This window comes from Podarcis pityusensis (assembly GCF_964106645.2).
Source record: "Podarcis pityusensis genome assembly, chromosome: 1".
Taxonomy (NCBI): domain Eukaryota; kingdom Metazoa; phylum Chordata; class Lepidosauria; order Squamata; family Lacertidae; genus Podarcis; species Podarcis pityusensis.
The window spans coordinates 23,573,180-23,600,150 of record NC_138028.1 but is presented as its reverse complement, the minus strand read 5'-3'; the positions used below and the strand labels follow the sequence as shown (position 1 = coordinate 23,600,150).

At 44.4% G+C, this 26,971-nt stretch overlaps 1 protein-coding gene across 1 annotated transcript; it reads right to left on the bottom strand.

Annotated features, from left to right (window-relative positions):
• On the bottom strand, positions 1 to 26,971 carry NRDE2 (NRDE-2, necessary for RNA interference, domain containing). The gene is made up of 14 exons (XM_081011539.1): positions 26,801 to 26,971; positions 20,975 to 21,083; positions 17,982 to 18,188; positions 16,982 to 17,128; positions 14,791 to 15,250; positions 13,036 to 13,441; positions 10,556 to 10,689; positions 7,391 to 7,514; positions 6,295 to 6,467; positions 5,319 to 5,705; positions 3,876 to 4,774; positions 1,936 to 2,074; positions 1,370 to 1,441; positions 1 to 576 (listed from the first exon to the last, which is right to left on the bottom strand). The coding sequence occupies exons 1-14, from the start codon at positions 26,877 to 26,879 to the stop codon at positions 451 to 453; spliced, it is 3,462 nt and encodes a 1,153-aa protein (XP_080867665.1). The 5' UTR covers positions 26,880 to 26,971; the 3' UTR covers positions 1 to 450.

The following is a 26,971-nucleotide window of genomic DNA, read 5'->3' as shown; positions in this document are numbered from 1 at the left end:
CAGTTCAAAAATATTTTATGTACCTTTACAAGCATATTTACATCCTCTGCTATTTACAAACCAAAAAAAAAAATTTGGTTACACGAGGCTTCGCTGCCTAAAACATCACGTGAGTCGTCACGCAAGTGCACATTTTCGTGTTCTGTACAACCTATAAAACTATTCTGATCATGTGTTCGTGCATCAATCAGCTGAGAGAGAATGGCTTGTCCTTTGGCTATTCCATAGTCACACAAATGCAGCAACAGATTGAGTCACCCATCTTGGCAGTTCGCTGCACAAGAGCACTTAACAGCACTGGGAAAACCAACCGCAAGATAGCTGTGCTGAAAAATATATAAGGGAAATAATCATTTCTCATCTGTTAAAGGAAGTGTAGAATTATTTTCTCCCCAGGGGTAGAGACTGAAGGCTCAAGCCAAGGCCCACTTGCTGTCTTCACAACATTCTCTAGTCTTCCAGGAGTAGCTCCAGCTCTTCAATTGGTACCCGCACTCTCAGCTCTTTCTCGGTCATTAGATCAAGGATCTCTTGCAGCTCATCTGGAAAATAGCTTATAGCATCCATATACAGCACCTACGAATATAAGTATTACATTGAAAATAATCAATCTGCCATGCTTGTGGAACAGCACAAGTCGGGCCAGGAATGAATTTGACAAGAGAGCAAATTCATGGCCAAAGAGGGGGTGGTCATGAAGAAATGCAGAGAAGAAAAAGAAAAAGACAAACCTAGCTCTAATGAAATAAAAAACAAGGCAACTAAGCTGTTTAGGATAGGTGGGTACAGCTCCCTTCCACGGTGCCGCAGATCTCGCGTCCTTGCTCCAAACTACACTATGCCTTCCAGTGCTCCCACCCTCCAAGCCTGCACACTCTGACCCTCTTGAGTCTGGTCCATAAAAAACTAAATAAAAAAGAATTCCAATTCTGTATGCCCCAAGTTTTCCATCGAAAAAAATTAAATGTAAGGATTTGCTATCTGTGCTATAGGTCACGAAGAAATGCTTGAAAAAATCCCCACCAAGTCCAGTTAAAACCAAACTTGTCAAGAATCAGGAATAATTCACAGTATATTAGATACTGGTCATGTAAACTTTTAAGTCTCTATTCCTTTGACTACATATTTCATAGATTTACTCTTCAGTTTCCCTGCTTTCTGGGCAGTTTTAACACCCCCCACAAAAAAACCCACCATACTATTGCAGAACCTGTTGCAACCTACTGTCAATTATAAACAATAGTTTCATTTTACCAGCTATGCAAATAACCAGGAATCTGGTTTGACCCTACCAGAGACACATGTTCTATTGCGTTGTCACTGTATACATCCATACATACATACATACATTTTTTAAAAAGAAACCTACTTTTGTCCAGGGGCAGTTTTGAAGCGCTCTATAAAACACTCCTTTACTTTTTCCTTTATCTCCTAAAGAAACCTGAAAGGAATAAGACAAAGTTTTGCATTTCAAACATACATTTAAAAATAATAATAATGCAGAACTCTATGTACATAAACAATGTTATTTTCATTTAGAATTGAAGAAAGAACCATTAAATATTCAGACTGAGAATTTCTCAGGGGAGAAATCTAACTCTAAAGAACTGTATATTAATATTATATGATGTGATACAACATCTATGCATATTTAGACTGTCTATATCCTAACTCAACTGGGAATGGTCAGGAGGGGGAGCTGTCAAAAATTACTGCCCTCCTCCTTACATGAAGAGAGGATCAACATGGGATCTGAGCCATATATTTTTTACACAAAAAGGTTTTCTAATAATCTATGTTAAGATTTGCATTAACATCCCTACGGTGCATTTTTAAGTGTTAATTTTTCTATAGCTTCTAATCTACATAACAGCATCCAAGAATCACTTAATAAAATTAAGCGGGGGGGGGGGAGAGGGGGCTGCAGTCTCTCACCATAAAGTATATATATAGCCTCCAAAGCAATGGACAATGAGCACCGTTTTCAGTTTCAATGGCATGTTCAAATAAAGCTTTGATTCGATTGGTTATCCCGGTTTCGGGGATGGTTGCGTACACATCGCCAGTGGCTACTCTGAAACACAGAAAAACAAGAGAATGAACAGTGTTTTCAGTGGTCAGGTCCAGGAATGAACACAGTTCTTCTTTCCAAGACAAACTCACACTGGAGATTTTTCGAGAGCAGAGATTGGCAACCTTCTTGCCCCCAAGAGCTACATGTGGTCTTTCCTGTCACCTGGTGGAGGTGGAGATGCCCAGGAATGACCTCTGGATCCTCAGCATGCAAAGGATGTGCTCTACCCAACCGAGCAGTGGCCCCTTGCTTGCATCCAAATGTATGAGTGGAGGAGGAAGAAGTGGAGGAGGAGGAGGAGTTTGGATTTGATATCCCGCTTTATCACTACCCAAAGGAGTCTCAAAGCGGCTAACAATCTCCTTTCCCTTCCTCCCCCACAACAAACACTCTGTGAGGTGAGTGGGGCTGAGAGACTTCAGAGAAGTGTGACTGGCCCAAGGTCACTCAGCAGCTGCATGTGGAGGAGTGGAGACGCGAACCCGGTTCCCCAGATTACAAGTCCACTGCTCTGAACCACTACATCACACTGGGTCCCCAAGTTTTAGAAATCTCCCCTCACACTACAACTCCAAGGTCTTGTGTGTAAGGAGCTGCACCGGGGAGAAGAGGGTAGGAAAGTCATGGGGCATGACCACTCATGTTAATGTTTGCATGCAATCCTATGCTGCTTCTTTTTTAATCCTCCAGCAAGCTCAGAGCAGCATAAAGAGCACCCTCCTCCTTCTCTGCACCCCTCAACATCCCTGTACATTAGGTTAGGCTGAGGAGGTAACTGGCCCAAGGTTGGCCAACAAGTTTCCAGTCCAAGCTCACACCCCGCCATAGTATTCTCTTAAATTATTGTTATACCGTACAGCAGCCCTCCCCAACCTCACCAGATTATTCTGGCCTCCCAACTTCCATTAGCCCCATCCAGGTTGACCAATGGTCAGGAATAACGAGAACTGTAGTCCAACAACCTTGGTTGTGTGGTAATGCACAGCGAGGCATTCTTCGTGGTGGCACCCAGTCATGGAACTCCCTTCCCATGGATATGCGTATAGCTGATTTCTGCTACATGGCGAAGACTTACTTGCGCTCTCAACCTTCCTGAGGTCATTTTTAATTTAATTTCACTTTTCCCAGCCTTTAGTCCTTCTATGTTTTATACCGACTGCCAGTATGAAACTGGATGTTAATTGCATTTTTATCTGCTTTCTGTAATTCCTATTAATATGTTTTGTTCTGGTGCAACCTGTTGGGAAGTCAGGGTTTTTTTTGTTTTGTTCTTTGCAAAAGGTGATGTAGAGGAATGCAAAATAAATAATCTGGAGGGCTGGGGAAGGCTGTCGGAGGACATGTTTGTGACAACAGAAAAAATGCAAGTGGATGTAACCCTGCAGAAAGCAACAATGCAGTATAGCAATGCTTTAAGCACTGGGGAAGGGCATAGCTCATTGGTACAGCGTCCCAGGTGCAAAGCCCAGCAGCTCCAAGAAGGGCTGGGAATTTCTCTTGCCCAGAACCCTGGAAAGTTGCTACCAGTTAGTGGTCTGACTCAATATAAGGCAACAGCCTATGTTTGATGTGGAAAATTTGTGCTTGAATCTCCACTTGGCCATGAAGTTCACCTTGTATCCCTGGGCAAATCAAATCTCAGAGGGCTGTTCTGGAGATTTAAAAGACTGGCCAGAGCTCCTTGGGCAGGATACAAATGTCACGTAGAAATGAAATTAACTTTTGCAAAGGGGAATAGGCCTGTGCCAGTTAATAAGCAAGAGAGACAGAGAAATGCATCATCTGTAAGCTGCAGTGTTACCTTTGGACACTTTCCACAAGCTTTTTCCTCATCTGCTCAGCTTTGATTGCAAACAGCCACGGCTCCAGCGACTTCGCGGCCCTTGCAACGCTGTCAAAAAACCGCCGCGCTTTGCTAGCGTTGTGCGACTTGCGTTGGATCTGGATATATGCCCTCCAGAGAGGCTGGTTGCTAGGATACCTCTTCAAAGCCTCCAGTAGTGCTTCGCGGAGAGAAGCCAAAGGATAGACGCTCGTTCTCATGTGGTATCTGAGCAAATGCACATGCATCAGTGCGACAGCTTCAAGGCTGGCAGTGCAGTTCTGACCGCCAGAGCTTTCGCCTTCCAGCTTCTCAAAAACCTGCCTGTATATCGACACTGCAGAATCAATCCCGAGAGTCAAATACTGGAAAAGGGTGTAACAACCAACCAAGCCAACGAGGTGGCCGGAGCCACAGATCTGTTCTTGTTTAGAGGTGGCTCTCTCACTCAAGTAATCCTGGAGAAGATGCTCGTATGTTTTCCGAGCTCTCAAAATGTTCACGGATAATGTCTGTCTGCAGTATGGCGTGTAAGTTCCTTGCTCGGCCAGCTTGGTCAATATGTGAACGGCGCGAGATTCCAGCGTTCCCTCCTGGCTCCCCAGCAACTCTGCTTCCAGTTCGGCATAAAGCAGGCCCAGATTACAGAGCTGGGGGTTCTGGATCCCAGCCATTCCCGCCGTGCTCAGAGACATATCAAAAACTTTCCTAGCATCTTCTACATTGCCAAGCAACCACTCCAGGTAGGCGTAGAGTCGCCAAAGGGAGACATCATTTCTGTTCTCATGGGTCTTAAGAAGGTTCTTGGCTAATTTCTTACTTCTCTTCCCTTGCCATTTCAGTTTCTTTTTGTTGCCTGTTTCCAAACACTGAATAACCTGCATGTTAATCAATAATAATAATGATGAGGCAGCCAAGAAAAAACACAACCAGGTTCAATGTTTTGCTTATTTGTAAGCAGTTCCACATAGCTGGCCTAGGGACTTTTACCCCATTTGGCAAGTAGAAGCCCTGGGGGATGGAACTGGAGCAGGAAAGAAAAATTATGGGGTGGGGGCAGGAAAGGAAGGGTTAACCTACACAATGGCTTCATATTTTTGGAGTGCTTTAGGGATAATTTTACCCAAATGTATTTCTCTATTAGTCCCTAGATCCTAGGAATTTCTAGGGGATCCTCAGCTAGCCAGGGCAAGCCACTCCAGAGTGTCTGGTGTTTATTACAGAGATGATTAATTATTTTACAAGTACATCTTGCCTTGTTCCATTACAGAACCCAAGACAGCTCCCGGATGGTCACCGAATCAGGCACTCACCAGACTCAAGACTGGCTTGGCTTCAGCCAAGGGGGAAGCTTGCTAATATTTGTACATCTGCTGTTCGTACAAGGCGGCGGAAGAATTTAAAAATAAAATCCCAACTTACCTTAGAGACTTCATACTGAAGCCAAAAGTTGGATAGATTAGATTTTTCTTTTCCTGAAAGCAGAGGCAGAATCATATGGAAGAAATTCTGTATGAACTCCTCCCCTTCTTTGGGGTGGCCAATATGTCTAACTCCTTGGAGCATCGAGTCCATCTGGCCAATTCTACTGACTCCGGGAAGTGACAGGTCAAAAGAAGTCAGAGGTCCTTGGCCATGCTGCCGATCCTCAAAGATGTTGTTCTCATCCATTGCTGTGTAGAGGAAGGAAGGAAGGAGGCTGCACTCACATGGCACACCTAAGAATTGCAGAAACGAGCAGAGCAGCTGAAACTGAAGATCTGGGCTGGAAATTTGTATTAGCGATGGACCAAGGTCATCGAATAGGACCTGTCAAGCACACATAAAAATGCAGTTAGGTACGAAGGGAAGGAATTTTAGAAAGAAAACGGAATAATCCTAGAAACCATTCAAGAAGTGGAATTCAGAGGGCAAGAAAAATGCAAGCGTAAAACAACCCTACAACATTACTTGGTGCTTTACAGAGTGGAAGAGGCCAGGTCCCTGTCCCAAGGAGCTTACAATCTAAAATTTGAAAATGGGGAAAAGAACAGGAGAAGGATGTGGAAGTAGAGGCAGGGCGAAGAAGGAAAGCAATATGCCAGGAAAGAAGGACCACTTGGCCTTCAAGATGTTGCTGGATTCCAACTCCCATCAGCCCCAGTGAGCAAGACCAATGGTCAAGAGGATGGAAGGAGTTGCAGTCCAGCACATCCAGAGGGGCACAGGACCACTTTCTCTCCACGTTATGCATTATTGTGCTGGATCAATCCAAAGGCTTATCTAGTCTATTTTCCTGTTCCAACAGTGGCCAACCAGATGCCTGTGGGAAGCCTCCAAGAAAAGCATGAGCGCAACAGAACAGAACAGGCCAACAACAATGATCAAGGGGGCGGAACAACACCCCTATGACACCCACCTGTCTCTCTGGATCTTCACAATCATCTACTGTCTCCTTCTTGGTTTTGTCCGGCCGCCAAGGCAGCCAGTGCCTTCCTTCACGAGAATGTTCAACATGAAGCCAGTTTTGCCACTTGGGTAGAGATCTATCCTTTATTTCCTCCTCCTCCTCCGCGTCTTCCTCATCTTCATCTGTTGAGAAGCCAAAAACACACCACAGCAGGTTTTCAAAATCTGGCCTGTTGAATCCCATTGACTCCAAGCTTGCAAGCTGCTAAAGGGCGGCAGTCCCCACAAAAAAGCTCATAAAATTCAAATAGCCTTGCTGAATTTCTGCCAATTTCTTTAGGCCGGCGTGGCAATTTTGCAGGATGGCGGTAGCCACGTAACCATGTTGCAGCAAAGACAACAAGGAGTCTTGTGGTGCCACAAAGGCCTACAAATTTATTCTTGTATTATAATTTAATACAGCACCATCTAGGTATGTGATGCTTAAATATATGGTATGGCAGTGATCCCAATCTATAACAGACACCAGAAAATTACAGAGACATTGTGGGGTGGGAGGACACAGAGGTATGGAGAGAAAGAGGATCTGATTATGTGAATTGCGCATACCTCAGCTTAAGTTGCAATAAGGCAAAGGTGGGGAACTCCTAGTCCACGAATGGGGGCTATGTGAGGAGGCAGCTACAAAGAAACAGCCGGGAGCATAAAGTGAGCTCCTGCTTGCTCCTCTCACAATATTAGAGCCTAGGGACGTCCAACGAAGCAGAAATGTCGAGAGATTCAGGAAAGAGAAAATAAGAAAGCACTTCTTCGCACAGCGCAAACTACAGAATTAGCTCCTAGATGTGCTGATGGCCAGCAACTTGGATGCTTTTAGAATGGGCACAGATACGTTAATGGCTATCAGTGGCTCTCCGCCATGATAGCTATAGTCTACCTCCATACTGTCAGAAGCAGTGTGACCCTGAACACCCATTTCCGAGCACTGTAAGTGGGGAGCAGGCTTGCAGGCTCCCCATAAGCATCTGGTTGGCCACTGTAAGAAGAGGATGCTAGATGAGATGGGCCGCTGGCCTGATCCTGCAGAGCTCTCCTTATGTTCTTACCAGGTGGGTTGATGGCAACCCAACCACCCTTTTCTTGTTGGTGCATCCAGGCCTTCCAGCCTTTCGCTCCTTTTTCTCCAATCCGAGGCTCGCCACTGTCCCAAAACGGCTCAAAGAACTCCACCTAAAGTTTGAAGATAAAGACACACACATTCTTCAGTCTGATACACAGCACATACAACTGCAGCTATATGTGCAAAAGAATCTGGAGACGTGTTTCGCTAGTTCAACTGATAAGTCAATTTTGTAAGTTTCTGGCTAAGTTAAGAACGGTGTTACCAATTCATGGTTCCACTTCTTTAAAAAAAAAATCACAAAATTAGATGTAAGTACTTCTTTAAAAGGGACAGGAGGGGAGCATGAGTCTACTGGAAGGCTAGTTTTTCATCCAACCTGGGCTGCCAAGTTCATGTCTACAACAAACTTTAAAACATGGACTTCACAGCTTTTGAAGAGCCATTTTGGAATCACCGCCGTCCATGGAGGCACAGGTCAATTCTGTGTCCAGGACAGCTGTCTACCAGCTCCATCTGTTACACAGGCTGAGACCCTACCTGCCCACAGATTGTCTTACCAGAGTAGTGCATGCTCTGGTTATCTCCCGCTTGGGACTACTGCAATGCGCTCTATGTGGGGCTATCTTTGAAGGTAACCTGGAAACTACAACTAATCCAGAAAGCGGCAGCTCGACTGGTGACTGGGAGTGGTCGTCGAGACCATATAACACCAGTCTTGAAAGACCTACATTGGCTCCCAGTACGTTTCCGAGCACAATTCAAAGTGTTGGTGCTGAACTTTAAAGCCCTAAACGGCCTTAGCTCAGTATACCCGAAGGAGCGTCTCCACCCCCATCGTTCAGCTTGGATACTGAGGTCCAGCTCCGAGGGTCTTCTAGTGGTTCCCTCACTGCAAGAAGCGAAGTTACAGGGAATCAGGCAGAGGGCCTTTTCAGTAGTGGTACCCACACTGTGGAATGCCCTCCCATCAGATGTCAAGGAAATAAACAACTATCTGACTTTCAGAAGACATCTGAAGGCAGCCCTGTAAAGGGGAATTTTTAATGTCTGATGTTTTACAATTTTTTTATATTACAGGAAAGAAACCTTTCATTCTGAGGCATAATCTGGTTTATAGCTGCACTATTTCTTCTTGCGGAAAGGAAAATACTAGTGGGTTTAACTGAAGGCTGGAGCCAACTAGTGGTGGTGGTGAATTATATGTAAACTTGCTTAGCACAAAACAGAAAAGGCGATATTTCTGTTTTTCAGTCCTAGTGGCATGAGCACACTAAACATCAAGTTCAACCTAAGCTGGGAAACCAGTGATGAAATGGTAGGGATGGATCTAGTTAAAGGCAGGCATCCCTGTGACATTTCCTTTTTCGGTCTCCAGTTCGTTGCTCTAACTTGGAGAGGAACTATACTTACTACCAATATACTTTAAATTTAGCCTCGTTGGAATTCAAAACTATAAATAACAAAGCAGTCCTAATATGCACAAAAGATGTTCCAAGCTGAATTCAATTATTATGCTATTTATTGCTAAGCAAAGCCTCCCTTCTCTGTGTTCAGGGGCTGCAGATTAGGACACGGTGCCAAATCCTTGAAATTATGAGTCGCGACCCCTTCATGAGCTGCGAGGCCACATGCTACGGGCTGCCTGTGTCGCCTGAACACTCACTAAGCCACACGCAACTAATGGCTGTCGCAGAGAAAAGGTATCTCTGAACAATGCGTTACTACCCTGGGATAACAACCTCTGAACTCAATTCAGCTTCTAGCTTATTCACACATTCAAAGGGTGAGTCAGAGATTGAAGCAAGCCAAAAGAGAGGTAGTCATCTCCAGCAAGATTGACAGCTTCCTAGTCAGGTCATTGATCCCATCATGATACAGGGGGAAACACAAAACAAAGAAAATGCTGTTATTTTGGGAGGCATGGGAGTCATGGTGGCCTTTGAATAACCCAAATAGTGATGGTAAAGAGGTCAGAGCTGAAACAGCCAGGGGGTTCTTCTTTGCACTGATAGGACTAGGCCTGGGCGGTGTATCGATACATCACCCAGGACCGGTATGATGGCCAGACCGTGATGGCGGCTTCACCCAACGGTATATAGCAAGTGAAACCGCCACCGCTCCTGAGTCCCTCTGCCACCAAGCACTAAGGTTTGGGTTTGCAGATAGAAACCCTGGTAGTTTGGGAACTGCAGTGGTACCTCGGGTTACATACGCTTCAGGTTACAGACTCCGCTAACCCAGAAATAGTACCTCGGGTTAAGAACTTTGCTTCAGGATGAGAACAGAAATCGTGCTCCGGCAGCACAGCGACAGCGGGAGGCCCCATTAGCTAAAGTGGTGCTTCGGGTTAAGAACAGTTTCAGGTTAAGAACGGACCTCCAGAACAAATTAAGTACTTAACCCGAGGTACCACTGTATCTCCCATAAGCCAGCTAATAATTCTTTTCTTGCAAACCAGTAGCTGTTTCTCTGCTTCTAAACACCTATGGTGTTTAGCATTGTAGTATTGTAGTATTGCTGTTTTGTTATCTCCCCCCCTGCTTTTGTCGGAAGACAAACGAATGGCAACACCCTCCCCCCCCGAAAACAGTATCATTTCCTTGATCATGCTGCGTTTCAGTCCTCATGGCCAAAAGAAGCGTCTCTGCACAAAACAATCCCAGAACACTGGTGTAACATACTGACTAAAGAGACCGGGCTGTGAATTGGCACGTTCACAGTTCGAATCTTGCCTTTGCCACAAACTCACTAGGTAGCTGCAGGCAAGCCGTTCTCTCTCAGGCTCAGGACCCTCATTTGCAGCATGGGAGATGATAATACTGGATTAACTTACAGGATTGTTGCAAGGGATGGCAAGGAGGCAGTACACGTGAACATTGGGAAGCACTGCACAAGTGTTAAGTTTTTATTATTGAAATGATTCAAGCAGGTCATGAACATTTGTGCATTCTGCAGAGGTTTTTTTACAGCTACAGAAACCCAGATTTATTCCTGAACTGTTCTATTTTGCTTTCTTATGTAGGAGGGAAGGAGGAGAACAAGAGGAAACAACTGGGGGGGGGGAGATGGGGGGAACAAAGCAGGGCAGATGAAAAGATACTGAGCAGGGTTAGAGCGGGCGACAGAAAATACAATTGCCTCCTCTTACCTGCCGCCTTGTTGGCAGTTCCCTTACGCTATCTGGTTTCAGGAAGGTGAAGTCAATCAGGGCCTGGAACAACGATATTGCTTTCTCCGAATGGCCAGCCTGCCGGAGGAAATGGCACTGCTGAAGGAAGATGGCTGGAAGGAAAGAAAGAGAGGCAACATTTCACACAGAGGGCACCAAGAGATTTGGGTCCGCATTCCCTTTGCAACTTTCAGCGAGTCACACAAAAGGCTGCATTACGGCAATCGCATTAAATGAGAATAAATGTTATGCCTTTTATACTCCCCGCTTGGAGAAATAAAAAGGTTGGGGCCAACTGAATTCTTAATTTCATATTAAAAGTAAACCTTCCGTTAATGATATTAACCAATCATTTAAACGAATCTGCATTTTACCAAAATCTCAGTGTAGGTGAACAAACTGTAACTTAGAGGCAGCTGGCTGACTGCTCTTGGGAGCAAGGAAAGGGAAAGGACCCCTGGACGGTCAAGTCCAGTCAAAGGCGACTATGGGGTGTGGCGCTCATCTTGATTTAAGGCTGAGGGAGACAGCGTTTGTCCACAGACAGCTTTCCGGGTCATGGGGCCAGCATGACTAAACTGCTTCTGGTGCAACAGAACACAGTAACAGAAGTCAGAGCGCATGGAAATGCCATATACCTTCCCGCCACCTATATATCTACTTGCACTGGTGTGCTTTCGAACTGCTAGGTTGGCAGGAGCAGGGACAGAGCAACAAAAGCTCACTACTGTCGTGGGGAATTGAGCTGCCAACCTTCTGATTGGCAAGCCCAAGAGGCTCAGTGGTTTAGACCATAGCGCCACCCGTGTTCCTGCTCTTGGAAGCACCAGTAGGGGTCTCCTTATGAAGGAGGAAATAGCAAGGAAAGCGTCACTGGGAGCTGAATGAGAAACAGGGGAGAACATGGCAGGAGTGCGGAAATGCGTTTTAGAAGGAAGAGGTTTTTAATGAAAATATATTGTGGCCTTAAAAGCTTGATAACTACTCAGCTTACGCATTAGGAACAGAAAAGGAAGCAACTGGCAATGGAGGGACTGAACTAAAATGCTACTCATCTCTGGACAGAAGGCGGGACAAAGTAAAGCTTAGGGATGCAGAAAGCTGCCTTATACAGACCATGGGCCTACCTAGCTCAACACTGTCTATTCTGACTGGCAGCAGCAATCCAGGGTTTCCGACAGGTGTCTTCAACCGGGGATCCAATGCACGGGCTCTGCACTGTGCTATGCCAACAGGTAACTGCACTCCATAAAACTAAACTCTTAAGAACATCTGGGTGCTGAAGGCCCTCTCTGAGCGCACAGACGGGTCTAAAGTGACCAGGTTCCACATTTGCAACGAGCCGAACGCTAGGGGGCAGAGGCCTTCAGCATATCTTGGTTCGCAGACATTGCCAGCGCTGATCAGCGACTGTCATCCGAAGCTGGCTTTATCCAACAGGATCTTCGTAACAGGGCTAGACATTTGATATAGCCATAAATGACTGACAATTGTGTAATTTCCTTAATAAGTAAATGGGACCCTGTCAAGTCAAATCTAGTCGAAGTTAGCACTGTGGTTAAGAAGGAGCATTCAGAAATCTTCAACCCGACGGCGATCTTTCCCCACAGCGGCATTATTTTTTACAGCCGTGTCAAAACTAATTGGCTCCGCTGCTTGCAAACACTGTAGCGTTTAGCACCACCGCAGACCCTGGTGGTGCGGCAATAAAATTGCTGGCGTGTTTGCAAAGCTAAGCAGGGTCTGGTCTGGTTTCAAATTGGATGGGAGACCACCGCGTGTTTAGATTCCTGCATTGGAGGGTTGGACTGAATGACCCTCAGGATCCCTTCCAACTCTATAACTCTATGATTCTAAGGTAAACAGGAGGAAGGTTAGAGCCCAAGAGGGTTGTGTGAGTGCATAAAGAAGCAAAACCTACTGCATAGATACATTCATTGTTCCACCCCTTTTTGCTTCTGGCCTCACTGTCATGTGACTTTGGATTGGAAAAGATTTGCCGCCTCTGCTCTGTGCGGAGGGAAATCCCACAATAGAGATGCCATCACAGAGAAGGCTCTCTCTCTCTCTTTGTCACGTAATGTACCTCCTGCAACATTATTTGCTTTAACAGGTCGCTGAAGAATATCACTGTTTCCATGTCAAAAAGAGGGGAAGTGAGTGGTGGTCTTTAAGAGACAACGGACAGGCAAGACAAGAGATGGGAACCAGGCAGAGGGCCTCCTCAGTAGTGGCACCCACCCTGTGGAACGCCTTCCCATCAGATGTCAAGGAAATAAACAACTATCTGACTTTTAAAAGACATCTGAAGGCAACCTTGTATCAGAAAGTAATTAATGTCTAATGTTTTGCCATTTTTATGTGCTGTAAGCTGCCCAGAGTGGCTGGGGAAACCCAGCTAGATGGACGGGGTATAAATAATAAAATTGTTGTTGTTGTTGTTGTTATGGTGCTCTCACCTAGCATGGCTTCCTCTGTGTGCGGCAGGGCTGGATGAGACACCATGCTGCCATCATGCACTGCCGACAAAGTACTCAGGCATTTCCCGTACAGACTGTGAACTTTGGAAACGGCAAAGGTGCTGAACTGACTCTGGCAGAACAGGAGATATTTCTGCCACAGGGCCGGGTTGTTTGGATGCAAGAACACCAATTTCTGCCATTCCTTGATCACAGCCGACGGCTCCCAAAATTCCGTGCAAAGCTTGAGCCTGGCCAGCTTCAGCTCGGCGTTGTTTGGGTTGCTCTCGATAGCTCTTTCCAGAATGGCCAGCTTCTTCTCCAAGACGAGCTTGAGGGACACCTTCCTCGTTTCCCGTTCTCCCTCGCCGATGGCATAGCAGCTGGGGCCTCTCATGACTTCATCCTTTCCAAAAAAAGTAAAATAAAAGGAGTGGTAGAAAGCAAACTGGCAGCTACTTTGCACAGCAAGAAATCTCTGCCAAAAGCCTCTGCTGCAGTTTGGATGGGAGAAATGGCTTAAAGGGGACTCAAGTGTCCCATAAAAGCAGGATGGAGTCTGTGTTAGGCATGTGGTTGGCCACTGTGAGGACAAGGTACTGGACCTAACTTAGAATCACAGACTTGTAGAGTTGGAAGGGACCCTGAGGATCATCTAGTCCAACGGCTCAGGACCTCAATACCTCAAGGACCACCTCTTTCCATATGAACTCACCCGGACCCTGAGATCATCTTCTGAGGCCCTCCTTCGTGTGCCTCCTCCTTGAGAGGTCCAGAGGGTGGCAACATGAGAACAGGCCTTCTCTGCAGTGGCTCCCCATTTATGGAATGCTCTCCCCAGGAAAGTTCGCCTGGTGCCTTCATTATACACCTTTAGGTGCCAGGCAAAAACGTTCCTTTTTAACCAGGCCTTTGGTTGATCTGATTGACATCCTATGCCCTTTTAAAATGTGGTTGGGGGAGATACAGTCATACCTCGGGTTGAATGTGCTTTGGGATGAGCACGTTCGAGTTGTGTTCCGCGACAACCCGGAAGTAACAGAGCATATTACTTCCAGGTTTTGCCGCTTGCGCAGACGCTCAAAATGACGTCACGTGCATGCGCAGAAGCGGCAAAAAGTGACGCACGTGTGCACAGACGTGCCATCGCTAGTTACGTTTGCTTCTAGATGCGAACGGGGGTCCGGAACGGATCCCGTTCGCATCTAGAGGTACCACTGTATAGGGTTGTTGTTTTTATTTTTATTGTGTATTTTGTGGTTTTGTATCTTGAATTTACTCTGTGAGCCACCCTGAGATCCCCAAGTATAGAGTGGTATATAAATTCTAATAATAATAATAACCCCCCACAATGCAGGAACATGCAACTGTCCCACACAGTGATGGAACCTGCAACCTTGGCATTATAAGCACCATGTTCTAACCAACTTTTGAGTTAAATTTTGTTGAATGCCAGCTTTCTGTCTTCATCCATAGGGTCAAATCCAACATCACACTGCTACAAATATTCCACCTGCACCAAATTTTCAGCTTGGCAGACGGCACGATCACCCCTCCCTTCCCCCTGCTGTTCTCCTGACACCCACCCATCTGCCCAGAGCCAACTGGAAGGGCATGCAGCAGGTGGGGCGGCGGAAAGCCTTGCTGCACAACTGGAAGTCCTTGTTCGGGGCTTCTGCCGATGGAGCACACTGGGTGAATCCCAGCGTGTTGAAAAAATCGTATTGCAACTTTACATTTTAAAGAGACACCTACCTGAAAAGAAACAAAATCCATCCATGCTTTGATATCTCCAGGGTCCTCTCTGACCTTCCTGTTATAGTCCTCCACTTTGGCCAGGAGGCGGGAGTCCCCATTCTCAGAGCTCTCTTGCACTTCCTGCGGCTTTCGTGAATCGTGCTGAGGGGGCCCCTTCCCTTGCAGCCACAATGTGGTCCCTGGATCATAAATCCCAAGAGGATTCGCCCAGCTTGTGGCCAGAACATCAGCTGAGTCCTGCTCCGAAATGGGTATCCAAGCAGTTGGGCCAGACAAAGAGCCTTGACTTTTTGTGCTGATGGGAATGCCATCCGCATTCAACAGCTTCCGGCCACCTTTGGAAAAGTAACGCTCAGGCTGCTTATGAGGGGCCTTTTTCTCTGCTGAGGAACTCTCCCAGGTAATATGTTGCCTCCTTGGATCAACGCCCAGACAGAAGTTGCTTCTTCTCCTGTATCTTTAAAAGCAATAGTGGAAACTGTGAGTCTTTTCCAAACTGCAAAGGAGGAAGGGGACAAGCATTTCTCAGCCAAACCCCCAGATCGTGGTATCATCACAGGCTTCAAAACTTTTTCCCTGAACTGGGCAAATACAGTATTACTTAGCACTTGCTTCATTAAGTGTTTGGAATAGCAGTCTATAGATACTGCTTGCTTCGCAGCCCCCAGACACACAGCATGATCCGAGAATATTAACTCAAAGTCCCACCGAGTTCAAGGACGCTGACGACCAAATTAGTGCATCTTGGGATTGCAGTCTCAGAGGTCAGAGCTGAGACCTTGCGCTTATTTTTGCCAGAGGCCAGTTCCTGAACCTTTCTGAGCGCCTTATGTGCCTCATTAAAAAGTTATGGGTGAAGAGACTGAGGTCTGAGAATGCAAAAAAAGAAAAAGAAAAAGCAACCTGAGAGGCATCTGTGTTTGTTTTTTAAAATTATCTTTGGAACAGAACAAATGAGCAAGAGTGTACTTCAGAGATCCTCAACTAAAAATGCTTTTAAAGTAATTATTACAAATGGGCACCACAGCCTAGGCTGATCTGTCTTGCCAATGGAGATCTGTCCCAGATCATTAAGATTCCAGATGTATCGGGCTCCAATCATGCACCCTGCTCCCTTGCCGGCTCTAACAAGCCAGACTCCATCTGTGCTGCAGGGGAGGAAGACGGACGTCAAGACAAGGATGGAAACAGGGGAAAGCTGCAACTGACCACTCTTCCGATGAATCAGGAGTTTTCAAGGTACAGAGCAAGATCTCTGGGCAACTAAGCAAACGTGTATATTTGCAATGATAAATGGCATATGACTAACTCTTCCAGGCTAGGACCAGGGAGAAAGAACAGTTTAAGATCACTGAACTCAACGAACCCTATGTTGCCACAATCATCGGATGCAATCACATCAGGCTGTTGGATCTGCCCATAGCTGTCAACTTTCCCCTTTTCTTGCGAGGAATCCTATTCGGAATGAGGGAATTTCCCTTTAAAAAAGGGAAACGTTGACAGCTATGGATCTGCCACCGTGGGAACTTCAGGAATTAATTAAAATGGGACTCAGATGGTGAATAGTGACTGCAGCCCATTGAGTGCAAGTATGACATTTGGGAGCAAATTTCTTTCCACTTGCCAGCTGGATTCAAAGCATCCTTGTAGCACACATTAAAAATTATGAGAGATTCTCGAGGGATCGAGCTGCGTACAGGAAGAGTTGCCTATTAAAAGCCACATTTTATTTTAACGGTAAAAAAACGATCAGCAGTTTATCTTGGGTTTTTCCTTTGTTGCAGCTGATCGCAACACCAATGTAACAAAATGTTTTCTCCTCTATAAATAGAACAAACAAGTACAGAGACAGCACAGCCAATTAGGTACGGAATCATGAGTGCAAAGCAAGTTCGCAAATCCTAATCTCCTACTCTTTAAATACCGAAGCAATTTTGCTTCACAATGTAGAGCAAGCAGAAGACAAGACCCTGCGACCTAAAAGGGCAACAGCAAAATGGTGTTTCTAGCACAGAGCCCCTGAGCAAGGACCCCGTGCAGACTGTACGCATGCAGCTACACACAGAAAAATGTGGATCGGGCCCAAAGATTTCCTCTTTGGGTTTTTTATTATTTATTTATTTATTTATTTATTTATTTATCAAAAACCGTTACTGCCATCAGATTTCATACCTGTAAATTTCATTACCTTGCAATGTTCCCTCGATACAGAGACTTATACTGCCAGTTGGCAGGATCTGGTTTCTTATCTGTTCTGAATACTTCTGCTGTCACACCTTGAACATCATCTAGCCAGATGGAGTGAATGCTCACATTTGAAGCTTTGTCTCCTAAACTGCAAAGGGGGGGGGGGGGAGAGATTTAAGATTTCTAGTTTCCATAGTATACTCCAAAACATCCCAGGAAAGCCAGCATGCCATTGTGAATGAAAAATTTAGCTTTCATTTACAGTCCCAAAGCCAAATTCAGGAATCATGGATGGTGGTTAAGCCCCAACAGGGCTTAGCCATTTCTCCCTAATTTTCAAATGGAAATACAAGTTTGCCTTCTTAATTTTTTCTTTTGGAGCATTGCGCTATTGGGCTGGGAGCAGAGCTACCTTTCCTTAACTGTTATTTTAATATGCCTGGGCAAACAAGAAGGTGTTTGCCGGGTGCTGAAAAACTTCCCGTGTCAGCATGAGGTGAGCCTCCGTAGTGAGAGTATTCCGCAGTCAGTTTAATTATTTATTATTTCATAAAATAAATACGCTGCTTGAGATTTTTTTAATAAAAAAAACCTCAAAGTGGTTTACAGCAAGATAAAAGAATAAAATTAGAACCCAGAACAACAATGATTTAATTCCTTCAAAAAGTTAAAACAACAACAAACTAAAAACAAATTAAAACTCGGATCACCTTTCTAAACATCTGGTTTATAAATCACAGGGTTCCTGAAGCAGGGGTTGCCATTCTCAACCAAAGAAATGAGTTTGGTGTTAGCATATATTGGAGATAGGGAACCTTTGAACTTGTAGGTGTTGTTAGACTACAGTTCTTATCATACCTGATCAATTAACATGCTGGTGGGGGGTTATGAGACTCTAACAATTGGGGGGGGGCACAGGTTCCCCATTCCCATCCCTGGTACATGGAACAAAGAGATGATCATGGCACATATAAATTCAGAAATAAAGGGTACTTACGTACTTCAGTTCTGCTTCTTTTTCATTATTTCTATCGTCTTTCACATCATCAGCATCTGATTCCGATTCATTTGTTCCCTGATGCTTTTTACTTCTCTTTTTTACTTTCTTGTGGTCTCGCTGTTTTTTCTTTTTCTTTCTTTTCTTGGCTGGTTTTTGGACACTTTCGCTGACATCACTTTCTCCCAATGTCTCTAAGCTGGAGGTTGTTCTGTTTATAAAATGTACAAAAATCTAAGAACAAAAACCGCACTGTTGATAATATTCACAATCCAATACTTCAAACTATGCAAAAACATAAAGAGCTGGTGGGGAATGCTAGGAAAACTTCTTTTTTTAAAAAAATGGATGAAATACATGCATAAACTTAAAGTACTAAAGAGATATTAATCAAAAGGTTAATTTATTCCAGGGCACTTAAAAAGTCACCCTTTGTAGCTAGTGTGTTGTTGAAGGGCAAAAGCTACACAACAGGCAGCTTCATTTATTTATTCATAGGGTGCTCTTCAGCTAAAACATTTCAGAAACAGCTAACAAAAGATTTTAAAAATATAAAAACGATATAAAACATCGGCACGAGTTTAAAAAAGCAAACCAAAAAGGCTAGATTAAAGCAATATGGAATTCCATACCATTAAAGGCCTGGGAAATTAAGACGCCAAAAAATTATCAGGCTCATAGCCAGGTGAGCCTCCTTGGGAAAAGAATTCCACGTGATAAGCTGAGACATCAGGAGGTGAATGGGAACCCATGAAGGAAATGACTGTGAGGAGGATCTTAAAAACCCGACAAATGTGTGCAGGAGAGAGCAGTCCTTAAGGTAATCTGAACCCAGGCTGTACAGGACTTGCATTATTCCTCCTAACATTTTTCCCCCAAAAAAATGAAAACAGAGCAGAGGATGTTGCTGGGTAGGGGCTCCTTGCCTTACCTATGCCAGCCTTTCTTTTCCACCCAACAACAACATCATCCTCATCCACAGGGAAAAGATACAGGGCAGTTAAGTAGCTGGGAGGTGATTTTGAGCAGAAAAACAGCCGAAAGACTGAACAGACCCCTCCTTTGCACCTGAGTTCACTTTCTCATGACTACTTTCCGATTAACATAAGGAAGAATCACAGAACTGTCCCTTCCATGCAGCTGAGCCAAAGCCATCACCTTTTCTAACACAGATTGATTACTGGGAAGAATCCAGTAAGTTTTTGCTATACTGAAAAGAGCATTACATCAATGGTAGCAGAGCATCTTAGTGGTCGTGACAGGATGATTCTTGAAACGTTGTGAAATTCAACAGCCACAGAAATTAAGTATGAACCATTGTTCCCAGTGGCCTAAACCCATGTTTCATCTATCAAGACAATCACTTACTATTTATAAAATAAGTATTAACCTAAACATAATGGCTGTGATCTAAAGAGCCACATGCAGTGGGGAATGTATGTGCTAGTATACCAAGGTTTTTCAGAGTTCCCTATTCCTAATACCCTTTCCCTGTATTCTCAAACGCTCTTTCCTGAAAGCAAAGGACGCTCCCAAGCAGTGTAAATCTTAATTTGCTTCAGGTAGATAGCATTTTAAACATGGTGGGTGGACATCAAAGTACCACCAAATTCTAGGTGCAGTGGGGTTCAGCAGGACAGAGCTCAAAATAAACTTTGCATCAAGGAACTGGCAGACTAGCCTATACATATTTAGGCATGGCTAAACCCATCTAAGGTTTAGGTGCAGTCAACTGTATAAGAGCAAGCTATAGGTTTATCAAAAAGATTTCTAGACAAGAATGTAATTTTTTTGGCAATTAATTAGTGGCAGTACGGTTTCAAACTGGATGGAGGCCCGCTTGTTGAGATTCCTGCATTGCAGGGGGTTGAACTAGATGACCGCCAGGGTCCCTTCTAACTCTACAATTCTATGATTCTAATACACCAACCCTGTAATGATAATGCTGAACCGTAATTTTTTTAAAAAGGTCCTCAAAAACATTCTGCAGAAAAAATTCAAAGTTCACTGAAGAACAAATAATTGATGCATCTATTAAAGGGGGGGGTTTCAATAATTACTTTTGTACCCTAATGAATGGACATCAAAAGATGCTACTACTACTGTGTATAAGCAACCAAGTTTGCACTGTAAAGCTGGCCACATGCTTCCGCTTGCTTTCAGTACATTACAAGGGCGGGCGTTGCTCAAAAGTTCCAAAGAACACAAAATAAACACCAGTATCTCTCTGCCCTTTGGTGGAAAGGATGTGGCGAGAGAGTCTCCTATTTTCATGCATGTTGGAGCTGGACATTGGTATAGTCCTTTGGGGGAAAGGCATTTCACGTTATTGCCAAAATGACACAGCAAGCAACCCCCTCCGACCCAATTTGGGTCTTGCCTTATTATCATTAGATCCAAATTCAAACAAGAACCTTAAATGCAAAGATAGGCAGCCTTCTTTAGGGAAGTTTATAATGACTGATGTTTTAATGTATTTTTAATCTTTGTTGGAAGCCGCCCAGAGTGGCTGGGGAAACCCAACCAGATGGGCGGGGTATTATTTATCATCATCATCATCATCATCATTAAGCATTTTTTTACTGTTATCGGCAGCCCGTTATTCAAAACAATCTACAGAAATCCCCATTTAAGTCGGGTTAAATAATATTTGGAACATGGCTTTATCAGAACACCTTACTCGCCACAGAAAGGTAATTACGGGCCCTTCAAAGATGGACACTTTGGGCGAGACTTGTCTTCCTTTCTTTTCCTTTATAAATGGAAGGGAGATACTTTTATTCCACCCTCAAAAGAAGAATCTCTGGGGAGAGGCTACTTGGAATTGATAAATACATAAATAATCATATTGCTTTTGTACTATGTACTGCATGCGAGACTGAATAAGAATGCACCACTGGACAAGTTGCCGTAGTTCTATGTTGTTCTTGCAATTAAATGAAATCAGAAACAGTAACAATGTATCGTGGGAAGGCAAGGTCCCAAAGAACACACTACCTTTGGAGAAGGGATTTGTTCGAGGCAAGGTCTGTGGCCTTTAAAGCATGCTGGTGTAGTCTCAGAGCATCTTCACTGCAGAAGCTTGGGTTGGTTAGCCAGTTCAATTCTGCAGATACAAAAGACAGGTCAATTTTTCAAGAAAAGTCCTCACTGTGTTGTTTTTTTAAGCTGTATTGTCAGCAGACAATACAGCTTACAACAGACATGATGAGGAACTAAATAATCATCATCAATTACAGTCCTTTAAAGTTTAAGAAAGTAAAGGCATGGCTTTCACATATTGTGTAATACAGTGGTACCTCTGGATGCGAACAGGATCCATTCCGGAACCCCGTTCGCATCCAGAAGCAAACGCAACCCGCGTCTGCATGCGCGTGACGTCATTTTGACCATCTGCACATGCGCAAGCGGCAAAACCCGGAAGTAACGGAGCACGTTACTTCCAGGTTGCTGCAGCACGCAACCCGAAAATACTTATCCTGAAGCTACTTCAACCCGAGGTATGACTGTATTCCAAGGTAAATGCCTTCCACCTGATACTAAAATTGGAACTGTAAGAATGGTGCTAAAAAACACTTTGACAACGCTAGACAGGTGGCAACCATTGCGAGCATGTGCGACTGACACATGACCGCCAATACATGGGTCCTTTTGGACCCGGAAGAGGGCAGAACAGGAGCGGGTGGAACAGGGGTGGGCGTATGTACACTCAACCAACAAGTGTGGGGGCCAGGAAGGGAACCTGCATGAAAAATAGTTGCCACCTGGACAAATAACAGTGGGAACTAGATGGAATTCCAATTGCCATGTCCCAATATCCTTCTTTTCCCTGTAATACTCCTGATGTCTGATGTCTTCAAATTTGTGCTTTCCCAACCGCCTCCCACCCAACCGCCAATAAGGTGGAAGGGCAGAGAAGCATACAATATTTCCGGGATTTCCCAGACATATCCAGAATCCAGCTGTCTCTAGCAGTGTTCAGGTGGACACCAGAAAAATGTCCAGCTATATGGCAGTCCATGGCAGCTGTGCCATAAAACAAAACAAAACAAAACAAAACAAAACAAGCTTAGCTCAACAACTTTTCTGGCAACCCTACGATATGACAGCATCACATTACATGTTTCTGGAACTAAAAGGGGGGGAGAGACGTTGGGTTGCAAGCCTGTGTCTGGAGCGGCCTTTCTCAACCTTGGGTCCCCAGATGTTGCTGGACTACAACTCCCATCATCCCTGGCCACTGTCCTGTGAGCTAGGGATCATGGGAGTTGTGGTCCAGCAACATCTGGGGACCCAAGGTTGAGAAAGGCTGGTAGAGGAACCTCCAGTTCCACCTTTAATGTTTGTAGGCTGTAGTTGGAGAGCAGCCATGGTTCAATGGCAGAGCACACAGAAGGTCCTAGGCGTGATCCCTAACATCTCTGGGTAATGTTGGAGAAGAGCCCTGTCTAGAACCCTGAAGAGCTATTTCCAATCAATGTAGCCAATACTAATGATCTGACTTGGTATAAGGCAACTATCAATGTAAATATCTACATGAAATGAAGATGCGCTGAAATTATGAGGGCTTAAATGTGGCTTAGCTTGCCCGCAAGTCATGCTCATCTGCTACTTTTAGGAGAACTAAATTATTTTTTATTATTCAGGCGCTTGGCTATAATGCCATTGCACAGTGGGTCAGGAGAAAATATTTGAAATGAGTCACATATTTCATGGTTATCACTTTGGCTTTTTAAATTAAATCCATTCCTCCTCTTTTCCCATCAGTTGTCCAAGACATAAAAATCCCCCAAGAATTTATTTCCATATATCTTTGCGCAGCACTTAGCATGAAGTCCTATAAATCACAACGGGATAAGATTTAATATCTGCTCATCTCGTTGAGAAGCCCTATGAAGGTTTAAGAGATGATGTTTGCATTATCACCAGGAACATTCTGGTAATTTTTCTTTTGTCCTTCACAGTAGGAAGAATAGTAGTGTGGGAGCTGCGTGAAGTAGACTGTCACGTTTTCTATGGAAAGCTAGTTTGAGCCACAGCAATGGCCAACAGCTTGTCCAGCTGGTTCATCTAGAATTATGAGGGGGAAACAGTACCACATTTATCTATTCAAAACTGAGAGAGACATTTGGCCTTTCTAGTACATCAAATCTGGGGTAGGGAACCTTTTTCTGCCTGAGGTCTGCATTCTTTTATGAGAACCATATTTTAGTGATGGGGAGCCCCAGTGGGTGGAGCAATTAATGTAAAATTTACCTCTGAACAGTAGGTTAATTTCTACACACACACATACATCCCTATCTACCCTCTTATAGGCAAGCAAGAGGCATTACCAGAGGTCAAGGGTACATTCCAGCCCTCAGGGAGGGTACAAAACAGGGCTGGTGATTGACGAGGCCCGCAGAGAGTCTCGGGGGCTATACAGAGACATCTGGAGAACCATATCCATCCCCCCAGGCCTGAAGTTTCCAACCTCTGTATTGCACAGTTGCCTAGGCATTTGGATCTCGGCTGGCAGCCTTAATCTGTCAGCCTTATTCCACCTTTAAGGCTGGAATAATGGTTTAGGATCAGACAGATGTGGCTCACCAGGTAGGCTAGAGCTGCTATGCTAACTTCCAGGCAGGACGGTCACTGTTGCTTACTGGGAGGGAGAGGGGCAAGGCAGCAGGGAGGTTAGTGCGGAGCAAACACACCAGCAGAGCCAATCCAGCAGTCCCGGCCATGCGCTTGCACCATGCCACCATTGTACCACACAGCGAGCAGCTTCTGGGATTAGAGTTCTGAGTTATTAGTGGGCAGCTTACAGAATTGAATCTGGAATATTTTGTAGCAAGATGGGAACGCTCCATTTCAAGAATGCCAACCATTCCCACTGCTAATGCCGCCAGCTGACAACTCATAATGTAAACAAACCAGAAGCTGAAGTGAGTTCATGGGTCATTACTCCTAAATAACTGGCAGTGTAAAAAAGCTCCTTAATTTGTCTGCGGAGCAAATCGTATAACTTCGTAGAATCAAATGAGGACTCAAGAATTAAATCGGTTTTCAGAAAAAGAGATCTTCAGCTGACAGCAGCAGTCAGCGCCATCTGTTTTCTAAAATGATTACAGTGGCTTAGACAAATTTCGTGTGGGGATAATCAGGGTCTAGTGAAAACAATTTTGAAAGCCAGCACCACCTACTATGTGGCCTCAAGAAAGTCACCTGCCTGAAAGACACCGGGAAGAATGATGCGATGAATGTGAAAATAAAGTGAGCAGAAAATGTATGAAACCAGATATCAGTGTGGAAACAATAGTATCCATTGTAGCTTTTATTTGAAAACAGGGTAACTGGCAACATTATGGCCCAGAAATTATGAGGGGAATGTAGACTCAGTAAAGACCCCCAAAGGAAAGAGCACTCAATACCATTTGCTGCAGGAACTAGTTGCCCATTATGTGATAATTTGAATGAATTTTAATGGGATCACAACATTTGACAACACAGGAAGAATCCTGCTGGTAGTATCCTGTTCTCACAGTGATCAACCAGATGCTTGGAAGTGTTGCTGTTTCTTTGCTACCTCTATGGTTACAAAATTTTATTTCCAGAGCCATTCTTTCTTTAGCTAAGATTTGTGCTCGTTTCTTCTTCTTCTAAGACTCTAAAGACCACTTGGGATTTCCAAATTATCTATCCAGGTGTAGGTCAGGCTCAAACTCTGTTGAGCTTTAGAAAAGAAACTGTATGGCTTTAGTCCAAATAAAGTATGAAATCAGTTCACAATGCAGAGATGCAAAAGTATCGTTCCTTTAAAAAGCAACTTTGGAGGTACCTTCTTGCTTGAAAGCTAAAAGTCTTGGGGAGCACTCTACAGATGCATAAGTATGTATTTTTGTGAATTTAAAAGAAAATTACATTTTTAACCCACCCACAAAAAATGCCTGACAGGAAACTATGTACTTGCAGCATTTTGATAGTAACTGAGAGGATTTAGAGAAACCAGACATCAGACAGATGGTAATCCTGTTGAAGCATTCAAAGAACATGTGAGGGCATAAAGTATTAAGAGGGTAGTGGGCATCCCGCCATAACCCCATCACTTGACCCCCAATATGGGGAATTATCTAGATGATAATCAGTTGTAACTGATTATCTAGATCCACAACAATCTGGGCTCAGAACAAAATCAGTTTGGTTGCCTTGATGGATGACCTCTATTGTGAGAGACATGGGGAGTGTGACCATGCTACTTTTGATCAATCTCTCAGGGACTTTTGATACCATTTACCACACTATCCTCTTGGACCAACTCAGAAGGGTAGGTACCGGAGGCACCAAATTAGGGTAGTACCATTCTTACCTTCAGATCTGTGATCAGACAGTAAGACTCTATAAGTGTACCTCAACACTCAGGCACTAGTGCTATTAGTAATATCCTCACTCTAATGCTGTTTAACACCTATATGAAGCTTTTGGGAGCCATCATTAAGAGTTTTCAAGCAAGGTGCCATCAGTATTGTTCTTATTGTATTTTAACTGTTGTACATAATTATTTGCTTCAGCATAGGCTGCCAGGCGCTGAGCACGTACATAATTTTATTTGTATTCTGCTTTTCCATAACTAAAACCATACTCAAGGTGGCTTAGAACGTTAAAAAAATTACATAATTGCAAACTTAGCAAAAGTAGTCATAAACAATGAAACATCAAAAAATACACAACCAAATCGAACCACTTTCCACAAAAATAATGGGATCTAAAATAAATTTACAAAAAAAATTATCAATAATAGCAACAAACACACACACACACCGCCTCCCACAAACCACTAAACAATACAAAAGTCTGTTTAGCAACCTCAGCTTTTGTAACTGGAGTCAGACAGGGCCCCACCTGACAGACAGGGAGCTGGTCTTCCAGGACTCACAGCTGCAATGATCCACCATGAGGGCTAGAAACTTAAATATTTTTAATAGTGTGACATCCCTAAAACATTACCTCAAACACATGCATCTCATACAAATGTGGATCCCATAGTTCTTTGCCAGTTTCTAAATTTCAGCAGGATTATTTCAAACTGCTTGAGCACGACATGCCTTCAAAAAGGCCATCTCCACCTTTACACCATATTAGGATCTCTCTGAGAGAATGAATCCTCTTAACAATTAGTTGCATGACAGTTCAGGATATCAAATGCATGTAAGCAGACCGAGGTGCATGGCTGTCACGGAGAAGGGGTGTTAACGCATGTCGTCCATTTTAATCAGCTATGTTATCTACAGTTCCCTATCATGTTACTTGGCCAGAAAGTATGAGACTCAGAAGACCAGTCAAAAGAATCAGAGCTGGACAGTAATCTAAGCCAACTGAATTAGAAGCAAATCTCGCAGAAACCAACAGAACCTGTGGCCCAGTTCTGTCCTGATGTTGCTGGACTTCTCCAACGAGGCTCTAAGCACAAGAAATCAACACAGAGAAGACGGAGAAAAAGGAGATGCTTGGAAAAAGGGCGATGATGAGAGGTAGTTTCCCCGCTGCCCACGTTTTACAAGCCACCCGTCCATCCCGTCCTTTTGCTCAAAACTAAGGGAAATGTGCATTTGCCTGTATGGGAAATGAGCCTATTGTGTGTATACATACATACACACACACACACACACACACACAAGCAAAATGCAAGAATCCCATACTTTTCAAAGGGGAAGGGGAAGGATATCCCTGCAGAAACTACTTTAGGTCTCGGCGCGCGGAGGTAAAGCAGGGACCCGCTTTGACTTCAGTTAACAGGACGAGCCCATCAGGGCAGCCGGAGGGGGGGAGGAAGAGTCCATTTACCTCTCTTGGAGCCCTCGGTCTCGCCCGCTGGCGCCTCCCCGGGTTTAGCAGCGCCCGCGAAAGCCGGGAAAAGAGCCATCCCGTCCCTGCTCACGGAAGCATCGGAGGCGCTTCCCGGATGCCGTTCCCACGGAAGAAATCGCGTGGGCCGAGACAAGATGGCGGCAGCGC

Bases quoted from the DNA above. Each gene is read 5' to 3' on its own strand.
- NRDE2 (XM_081011539.1), bottom strand. From the start codon at position 26,879: ATGGCTCTTTTCCCGGCTTTCGCGGGCGCTGCTAAACCCGGGGAGGCG. The intron at 18,189-20,974 runs GTAGTGTGTTCT...TTTTATAAACAG, and splicing joins AACAAATCCCTTCTCCAAAG to AACAACCTCCAGCTTAGAGA. The intron at 2,075-3,875 runs GTAACACTGCAG...TCTGTGTTTCAG, and splicing joins CTTGTGGAAAGTGTCCAAAG to AGTAGCCACTGGCGATGTGT.